Source organism: Cebus imitator, unplaced genomic scaffold, assembly GCF_001604975.1.
Source record: "Cebus imitator isolate Cc_AM_T3 unplaced genomic scaffold, Cebus_imitator-1.0 Scaffold237, whole genome shotgun sequence".
Lineage (NCBI taxonomy): Eukaryota > Metazoa > Chordata > Mammalia > Primates > Cebidae > Cebus > Cebus imitator.
In genome coordinates, this window is record NW_016107552.1 from 1,587,151 (window position 1) to 1,597,326 (window position 10,176).

At 50.6% G+C, this 10,176-nt stretch overlaps 1 protein-coding gene across 14 annotated transcripts in view; it reads right to left on the reverse strand.

Moving 5' to 3' along the window:
* LOC108282208 overlaps positions 1 to 10,176 on the reverse strand; it is a 13,100-nt gene continuing 2,924 nt past the window's right edge. For 2 of the 14 annotated variants that reach the window (XR_001816310.2, XR_001816312.2), the window contains 5 exons: positions 9,175 to 9,292; positions 6,098 to 6,180; positions 1,977 to 3,385; positions 1,579 to 1,704; positions 1 to 474 (listed from right to left, as the gene is read on the reverse strand). Coding sequence is in view for 4 of the 14 variants with exons in the window: in XM_017498036.2 (XP_017353525.1) it covers positions 370 to 474; positions 1,579 to 1,704; positions 1,977 to 2,054; positions 2,624 to 2,722 (408 nt within the window). In the remaining 10 variants the exon portion in view is untranslated. Of the gene's footprint in view, positions 475 to 1,578; positions 1,705 to 1,976; positions 3,459 to 6,097; positions 6,181 to 6,227; positions 6,335 to 9,174; positions 9,293 to 10,176 lie in introns of those variants that run through there. The other 12 variants (XR_001816305.2, XR_001816304.2, XR_001816307.2 and 9 more) reach the window with 9 other exon arrangements.

The window sequence follows — 10,176 nt, forward strand, 5'->3', positions numbered from 1 at the left end:
GAGCTGCATCTGCCCTCCCACTGACAGCCCCTCCCCGACTCCCATCCCTGTTCCTGTCCCCATCCTGCAGGGTCATTTGAGACCCAGCCCTGGGGAGAGTGTGGTCAGTGGGGTCTTGGCCCAGGCCAGGCTCTGTCTGGTCACCGGCAGAAACTCAAGGAGGAACCAAGTTCACATGGGGTCAGGAAACGGCCCCCAGCCCCAGACAATAGGGCCCAGCCGGCAGGGCCCGAGCAGGTGAGGAGGGAGTGGTGGGCTGCCAGGCCTCCCTCATACCCCTGGAGCCAGATCCAGTCGTCAAGCACCAGCCAGGAAGAGCTCCTGTCCATGGGAGGCTGCATCCCAACAGGTGAGGGGGCTAGAAAACCATCACAGTCTGCCCGCTAAGTCACGGTGGCCAGAGTCCAGAGTCACCCGAGGTCCAAAGAGAAGGCCAGGCCAGGAGTCCCTGAGATTCAGCCCAGACGGAGCCACCTGGGGTGTGGGGCAGGGACACAGCGAGCAAGGATGAGGCCACAGCCTCCACTCCCAGCTTCCCACATCCCCCAGCCTAATTCTGCATCTGAGGGGGCACATGTTCAGAGATCCCCCTGCCCCAGTATCTCTCTCATGACCCCAGCACACACACAAGGTGGAAGGGAGGGCTTTGGACATGAAAATCTTTTAGAAGAAACTTAGGCCAGGTACAATGACTCCCACCTGTAATCCCAGCACTTTGGGAGGCTGAGGAAGGAGGATCACTTGAGCCCAAGAGTTTGAGACCAGCCTGGGCAACATGAGACTGTCTCTATAGAAAATTAGCCAGGCATGGTCACACGCACTTGTAGTCCCAGCTACCCAAGAGGCTGAGATGGGAGGATGTATTCAGCCCAGGAGGTCAAGGCTGCAGTGAGCTGTGATCATAACACTGCACCCTAGCCTGGGCAACAGAGTGAGACCCTCTCTCTAAGAAAAAGAAAAAAAAAAATGTGTAAAAAGAGGAAGTGGCCGGGCACGGTGGCTCACGCCTGTAATCCCAGCACTTTGGGAGGCCGAGGCGGGTGGATCACGAGGTCAAGAGATCGAGACCATCCTGGTCAACATGGTGAAACCCCGTCTCTACTAAAACTACAAAACATTAGCTGGGCATGGTGGTGCGTGCCTGTAATCCCGGCTACTCAGGAGGCTGAGGCAAGAGAATTGCCTGAACCCAGGAGGCGGAGGTTGCGGTGAGCCGAGATCGCGCCATTGCACTCCAGCCTGGGTAACAAGAGCGAAACTCTGTTTCAAAAAAAAAAAAGAGGAAGTACTGAAAGCTGCGAATACTCCACCAGGCAGGGCTGGCTCAGGGGACCGGGGAATAGCAGTAAAGGGAGCCCATGGCAAGCCCCCGCAGCATCGTGGGCAGAGGAGGGGCAAGGGTTTGAGTGGGTGGGAAGGACCTTCGGAGTCCTTCGATGGCGTGAATTCCTTTTACAACATTCCCACTGGGAGGACCTCTGCACACCACCACCCCCAACACACACACACACACACACACGTACACGCACACACGCACGCACACGCATACACACACTGCTCCCAGGATGGGGAGCTCACCCCCGCGCTGAGACCGTAATGAAGCGTGTTCTGACATGAAGATCCGAGCAGACGGGACCACGTCTCTGGGTTCACCTCTGCATCCCCAGCGTCTGGCTCAGAGAAGGTGCTTGGTCCATGCCGGGGCTGGATGAAGGAACATGCTAAATTCTCTGCTCGAGCTCACCCACGCTGGTCCTCATTCCATCCCACCCACCCGCACCAAGACCACACAGAGCAAGCCTTCCAGCCACCTGGCTCGCAGTCCATCTTCTCATGAGCAGGAGCGTTCTGGGTCTGAGGAGGGGACACAGGTGGGAGGGTCAACCTACCCCTATGAAACTCAGCTCCATGTGACCTCCCTCCCTCCCTCCCTCCCTTCCCAAATCCCTCCCTCCCCAAATCCCTCCCAGGCTTACCTGGCAGCATGCAGCCAGCACACAGGCAGCCCAGGCTCCCAGCTCCTTCCTTCCCCACAAAGACCCCACAAGCCCATCCTGGAAGACAAAAGAGCCAACCACATGGCAGGAGAAACCCGCACCCAGGCCCTCTCCCCAGGCTCAGGCTTTGCCAGAGCTCCCTGCCGAAGACAGAAGGCCCCGGAGCCAGGAAAGCTGGACTCAGGCACACCGCCCTCCGCCTCCCTTTACTCCACCCCGCAACATTTTTAAGGAAAAAGTGAGGGGAGAGGGGAGAGGGATTCCCTTCACTCATGCCCTGTTTCCCAACAGCAGCAGAATGCAACCAGGGAGAAAGGAGGAAAAACTGAGCAGCTTGGTGAACTGCAGCTGAATTGCAGCTGAATGGAGAGTTGGGAATCCAGAATTCTGATCCCAGCTCTGCTCCTGCCACACCGGGTGGCCCTGGGACCCTTCCTGCCTTGACATTCAAGGTGCACAACAGTAACTCATGGTTTGAAGCAGTGGACGGAAACGGAAGGGCCCCTTCTGCCCAGCCTCAGCTATTTTTCTGCTCCCGTCCTTCTCCCCTGCCCTTTCCTGATGTGCCATGCGCCAGGGGAAATTCGGGGAGCCAGAGGCTGGAGTAGGACTCCTTTAAGACCAACCTGTGTCATCAATCTGGAGAAGACCAGAGAATGACCGCTAATCCTGACCCAGCGCCACCTGCCAGGTTTTGCCTTGGGTAACAGCTGTGCTGTCTTCATCGGTGGCAGACCTGAGTCAGGAGAGTCAGGGAGCCTTCTCAGCGTATTTTCAGGGCTTGCTGTCAGCACCTAGGAGTGGGGGCACGGGTCCAGAGTAGGAGACGAACTCAGACTCTGGCACTGAGAAAAATGCACCTAAAGGCACAGGGCAAAGTCTCCACCAAACTGCAAGGCCAAGGAACCCAAGCCAAGGCTTATAAATAGGATAACAAAATGCCAAAACTAAGAAGGGAAGAGCCCGTTCACATCACCCAGGAGTCCCCAGGCTCCTTCTAATAGCAGATTTACAGGCACACGAGATGAAGTCATTTAACTCAGCCATCCAAAAGCTCCAGACGGTGACGTTTATGAAACACTAGCCCTGATGCCAAAAGGGGAGTGTGAAAGTCACCCTTTCTGGGACCCCTTAAAATGGGACAAGCGCTTTCTTTCTTCCATAGAGGTAGAAAAGTGAATGAACTACCTCACCCATTTCCCCCCCGCCGCTGTGGGATTCTAGGATACCACACTTTCCTGCACAGAGCAGAAGACGGCAGGCTGGTAGGCTAGGGGCTGGTGAGCTTAAGTACTTATCTGCAAGGATGCTTCTCAGCGTGGTTGTGAACGTCCTGAAGAGCCTGGAAATTCCCTTCTCTCTCCTCTGTCCCAGGAACTTGCTGCTCTCTGTAAATAGAGCCTGGTCTGCTCAGAGGAGCCTGCTTGGTCCACAGTGACTGTTTCCCCTGGCTCTGTGGACCTAGAATCATGATATTAATAAGCCGATGGAGGTTTTGCGGGACCTTTAGCTAGCTCCTGGGTGAAGCTGACACCGTCTTAGAGGGTACAAAGGAAGGCATGGGCTTTGGAGCCAGAGAAACCTGGAGGAGACTGTGGCTCCCTCAACCCCACATACTCAATGTGTGACTCAGTGTTAATGATATATTTTTTGTGGAGACGGGATCTTACTCTGTCACCCATGCTGGAGTGCAGTGGCGTGATCGCAGCTCACTGCAACCTCCGCCTCACAGGTTCAAGTGATTCCCTTGTCTCAGCCTCCCGAGTCGCTGGGATTACAGGTGCATGCCACCACGCCCGGCTAATTTTTTTTTTTTAAGTAGAGACAGTGTTTCACCATGTTGGCCAGGCTTGTCTTGAACTCCTAATCTCAGGCAATCCACCGGCGTCAGCCTTCCAAAGTGCTGGGATTACAGGCGTGAGCCATCACACCCATCCAAAGTTAATGATTTGCAAAGCTTAGCCAGTGCCTGGCACAAAGTACATGTTCCAAAAATTATTTTCACCACTCAATGATTTAAACTTTAAGTAAATCTGTGTGTGACATTTATGTTCGAGAAATATGCACCATATTTATCCCGTAGCATTATATGTATATACTCCCGTTAGGCAGCACAGATCAAATTAAAATCCCCTATCTTGGTGAATGGAAAAGCAAAGTGTGCCTTATCCACACAACGGAATCTACTCAACAATAAAAAGGAACAAACTACTGATACATCCTACAACATGGATGAACCTCGCAAACATCATGCTAAGGGAAAGAAGCCAGGTTCAGCAGAACACATATTGTATGATCTCGTTTATACAAAATAATCCAGAAAAGGAAAATCTACAGAGATGAGAAATAGATTCATGGTTCCTGGGGTTAGGGATGGGATGCAGATGAATGGTAAATGGGTATGAGAGAGCTTATCGGGGTAGCAGAACTGTTCTAAAACTGATTTATGGTTAAGGTTGCATGGCTCGGTACATTTACTAAAAATCATCGAACGTGTGAGTTATATGACATTTACACTATGCCTCTACTGGGCACGGTGACTCATGCCTGTAATCCCAGCACTTTGGGAGGTCGAGGCAGATGGATCACCTGAGGTCAGGAGTTCGAGACCATCCTGGCCAACATGGAGAAATGCCATCTCTACTAAAAATACAAAATTAGCCAGGTGTGGTGGCACACGCCTGTGGTCCCAGCTACTCAGAATGCTGAGGCAGGAGAATCGCTTGACACCAGAAGACAGAGGTTGCAGTGAGCCGAGATCGTGCCATTGCACTCCAGCCTGGGCAACAAGAGCGGTGGCTCACACCTGTAATCTCAGCACTTTGGGAGGCTGAGATGGGCAGATCCTGAGGTCAGGAGATTGAGACCACCCTGACTAACACAGTGAAACCCCATCACTACTAAAGATACAAAAAAAATATTAGCTGGGTTTGGTGGCACGTGCCTGTAGTCCCAGCTACTCGGGAGGCTGAGGCCGGAGAATTTCTTGAACCTGGGAGGCGGAAGTTGCAGTGAGCCGAGATTGCACCACTGCACTCCAGAAACGGGCAACAGAGCAAGACTCCGTCTAAAAAAAACTACAACAATAACTATGCCTCAATAAATTGATCAGAACAGGAATTGAACTACTGAGACAACAGGAAGCACCAGCCTCAGCTGGGCACGATGGCTTACGTCTGTAGCCCCAGCCCTTTGGGAAGCCGAGGCAAGCACATCACTTGAGGTCAGGAGTTTGAGACCAGCCCGGCCAACATGGCAAAAACCCATCTATACTAAAAATACAACAATCAGCCGGGCGTGGTGGCGCGCACTTGCATTCCCAGCTACTCGAAAGACTGAGGCAGGAGAATCACTTGAACTCGGCAGTCAGAGGTTGCAGTCAGTTGAGACGGTGCCACTGCACTGCAGCCCTCACAACAGAGTGAGATCTTGTCTCGGAAAAAAAAAAAAAAAAAAAAAAAGGATGAGCCTCAAAAGCATTCTGTTCAGCAAAAAAAAAAGTTGAACACAGAAGCTTCCATATATATATGGAACATAAAAAAAAAAAAAATCCAATCTACTTCAGAGAAAGCAGGTCAGTGGTTTCCTAGGGCTGGTGCTGAGGCTGAGGGGATTGGCTGGGAAGGAACACGGGGGAACATTTTAGAGCCATGAAAATGTGCTGCATCCTGATTGTGGTGATGGTTACACAGGTGTATACGTTTGTCAAAACACACTGAAATGTGTGCTTTAAATGGGTGCATTCCCTTGTGTGTAAATTACACCGCAATAAGGTTGTTTTTGCAAAACTCGTTTATATGTGATAAAAGAGGAATGGAACTAAGAGGTGCCAGGTCAAATGCCACACAGAGAACTGGCTGTGGGCACCAGGGCCTCATCCTCTCAGCTCTCACTAGGTCACACAGACCACCCCACTGCAAGCCAAGGTCAATCAGGAAATGCATGATTGAGGAACTGGAACCCAGAGAGTCATCAGAGGTCTCTCCCACCTCTAAGATTCAGGAGGTCTCAGTACATATGGATTTTGTGGTGGATCTGACCTCAAAGTATAAGGTGGTCTCTGCCAATCCGAGTGTTCACAGGAAGATGGGGAGGATCACCTTGGCTACTCCCATGATGCCAGTGGGGTCATGGTGGCCACATGAAGGTTTCTGGAACCATGTGGGTGGACAGATGCCTCCAACTGTCACCAAAAGAAAAAGAGACAGGAGTGAGAGAATACATACGTACCTGTGGGCTCACTGAAGAATTGATGCCAAGGTCCCGTTTCAAATCACAGCATTTCCCAAAACTGATCTCCTCAGCTGCAGTCCAAAAGCAAACCAGGAAACAAGGAGGTTTTTTTTTTTTTTTTTTTTTTGAGACAGAGTCTTGTTCTGTCACCAGGCGCCAGGCTGGAGTGCAGTGGCGCAATCTCGGCTCACTGCAACCTCCGCCTCCTGGGTTCAAGCAATTCTCCCGCCTCAGCCTCCCGAGTAGCTGGGACTACAGGCGCGCGCCACCACGCCCAGCTAATTTTTTTATTTTTCAGTAGAGACGGGGTTTCACCATGTTGGCCAGGATGGTCTCTATCTCTTGATCTCGTGATCCACCTGCCTCGGCCTCGCAAAGTGCTGGGATTACTGGCGTGAACCACTGCGCCCAGCCACAAGGAGGTATTTTGATCAGGCCAGTGTCAACAATTATATCCTAACATAGGCTTTATGGCCTGGATTCCTGTGCTGCTCTGCCACCAGCACACTATGTGACCTCGAGCAAGTCCTTCACCTGCAGTGAGCCTCGGTCTCCTAATCCACAATAAGGATAATAACAGTGCCCACTTCACAGGGGCGTCATGAGGATCGAATGAGAAGATGAATGAGACTTAGCTTGAATTCTGCCATTTTCTTACATCACTATTATTACCATTAGTTCATGAACACCACCCATGATATTCATTTTTCCCCAAAACAAGCATGCACTATCCTAGTAACAGACGGGCAACTGCCAGGGAAACCTACATCTGTTGCATTTTCAAATCCCTCTGAGTTTTTGGTCTTTTTCCCTGACTCTGGAATAAAATCGCTACTCTGAGAGCTGAGACGTCCAAGAGATGTTGGCCCAAATTGCCTTGGATGAGCCCGTGCCCACAGGTAACGGAAGCTCCAGGGAATAATGAAATGTGCCAAGAGCCTCACAAGAGACACACTGGGGAAAGCCGACGCTTCTGCAGGGGAGGATAACCGCTGTTTCCTGATGAATTCAAACACAGTGTCCACAAAAGAGGAGATTCGAAATTCAAATCTCCTTCGACCGAGGGAGCCCCTGAGGTGGAGAGAGAGGAAAGAAAAGCAAGAAGAAGGGAAAGGAAGCTAAACTAACATTTACCAAGAACAGATCCTAATTGGGAGCGTCTTTACAGCTAGTGCCCGACGTACGACCACAATTGGTTCCGACAGACCGGTCGTAACACGATTTGGTCGTAAGTGGAGTAGGCTATATGCACGCGGAGATGGTAGTGCTGCCGGAAGCTGGTCCGCACTGTCGTATGCCCAGCTGGGCAACGTTTGCGCTGCCAGACGCGGAGCAGTCGTGGCTAGCGATTGTGGTCGTAAAGTCGAATGGTCGTAAGTTGCATAGGTCGTAAGTCGATCAATACCTGTAGCTACATGGCAAAACAAGTTGGGTTTTATCATTCCCCACTTTACCGATGAGGAAACCGAGGTTCAGTTAGAAAATAAGGCAACGGAGATTCTAAACAGGCCTGTTGGACCCCCAAAGGGGCAGGAATGTGTTCAAATAGGGACAGGGTGCAGTGGCTCACAACGTAATCCCAACCCTTTGGGAAGCAGAGACAGGAGAATCGCTTGAGGCCAGGAGTTCTCGATCAGCCTGGGCAACAGATGGAGGCTCTGCCTCTACAAAAAAATTCAAAAATTAGTTGGGCGTGGTTGCGTGTACCTGCAGCTGTGGCTATTTGGGAGGCTGCAGAAGGAGGCCCACTTTAGCCCAGGAAGTAGAAGCTGCAGTGAACTGAGACTGCTCCACTGCATTCTAGCCTGGATGACAGAGTGGATCTATGTATATATATGGATGGATATATATAGATCCTTTTATATATATGGATTAAATGAGAACAGATCCAAGGAAGATATGTGTGAACTGCAAACTCTGTGGCCATCTGCATTACCATTACTGTGAGAAAACTGGCCTGTGATTGAGAAATCATCTCTGTTCAGTTTATTCCGGTTGCTTTCACAGGCTGTAGGCAACTGATTGAGTTCACTTTTAAAAGTGGCGTACTGTAGTAGTTACAAACACACGTTTCAGAGTCAAACCAGACATGGGTTGAAATCCTAACTCCACAGCTAATTCGCTGTGTGGCCCTGAGCTCAACACTTCACCTCTCTGAGCCTGTTTCTCTGCAATGGCGAATTCCCTGCCTTATCATGGAGTCTCTATGAGGGAGCACTGAGCGAGAAGCTTGGTAAATGGTAACAAAGCGGTAGTTAGGGCTGGTTACTACTCATCATCTTCTGCACACCCTTTGAGTGCACAATAGTTCAGCACCCCCCTCCCTTCCATGACTCACCCAGTAGCTTCCAGAGGGGCCCACCTGTCACCACAGGGATAAGGGGACACCTGCCTCATCTGATCTGATGGGAGTAGAATGGGATAGGGAGACAGATGTCACCCTCAGCCAGACTTGGCCTCTGCCCCTGAGAATCTCTGGCTATTGTTCCTTGGAGCTCGAGCTGACAGATGATTCAGTCCTCAGAGACAAGGGAAGGGGTCCTCTTGAAACAAAAGACTAGCCTACAAGTTATTCACAAGCCCATTGAATCTGCACAATGGACCCAATGCCCCAGAAACACGCTGCTCAAACAGGCTGATAATCGCCCAGGAGACGAACCAGCAGCCTCAACAGAAATAAAAGCAAATCACTAAGTATCTGTACAAGACTCAGGTACCATGTAAACGAACTCAGTTGGCATCCAAGTGGGTGCACAATAGCATTCACTAGCTTTATTAAGCACCTACACGGCACCCAACATGCGCTGGTTTGTAGCCTCATCATCGCCTTTTAAAACCGGGATTGTGATGTCTACTTTATAGACGAGGAAACTGAGGTTCAGAGAAGGGACGTGACTTCCTGACTGATGTGGACACAGGTGGGGAGAAGGATCTGCACACTGACCTGCCTAACTCTCAGCTGCGTCTCCTTCCACCACATGGCACTGCCGTGATGAATAAGGAAATTCAGAGAGTGTCATCCTGCCCGGGGAAGAAGCATGGGTCACAGCCAGAGAAAGGACCTTAAAGTGAAGATGCAGAAGAAAAGAAAAATTGAAAACGACTGGCAGGACCAACAGTAGGGAACCGATGAAGGAGAGCATGTTTATCTCCTCCATGAAACACTGAAATCTCTCAGGATGGTTTCTGCAAAGGTCATAATAACATGGAGAAACACATCTGATGTAACTTCTCAAAAGCAGTATACATATAATGCAATTTCTTTTTCTTTTTTTCTTTTTCTGAGGCTGTCTCACTCTGTCGCCCAGGCTGGGGTGCAGTGGCATAATCTCTGCTCACTGCAACCTCCACCTCCCATGTTCAAGCAATCCTCCTGCCTCAGCCTCCAGAGTAGATGGGACTACAGGCACCCGCCACCACGCCCAGTTAATTTTTGTATTTTTAGTAGAGATGGGGTTTTGCCATGTTGACCAGGCTAGTCTCGAACTCCTGACTTCAGGTGATCCACCCACCTCACCTTCCGAAAGTGCTAGGATTACAGGCATGAGCCACTGTGCCTGGCTAATTTCCATTACTATTTTCAATAATAGAAAATATACCAGAGAGAAATGCATGAAACATGGAGTTTTCAGGCTGGGTATGGTGGCTCACACCTGTAATCCCAGCATTTGGGGAAGCTAAGGCAGGCAGATCACTTGAGGCCAGGAGTTCGAGACCAGCTTGGCCAACATGGCAAACCCCAGCTCTATGAAAAATACAAAAATTAGCCGGGCATAGTGGCGTAGGCCTGTGATCCCAGGTACTTGGGAGGCTGAGGTACGAGAATCACTTGAACCCGGGAGGTGGAGGTTGTGATGAGCCAAAGATCACACCACTGCACTCCAGCCTGGGCAAAGAGTAAGACTCCATTGAAAGAGAGAGAGAGAAAGGAAGGAAGGAAGGAAGG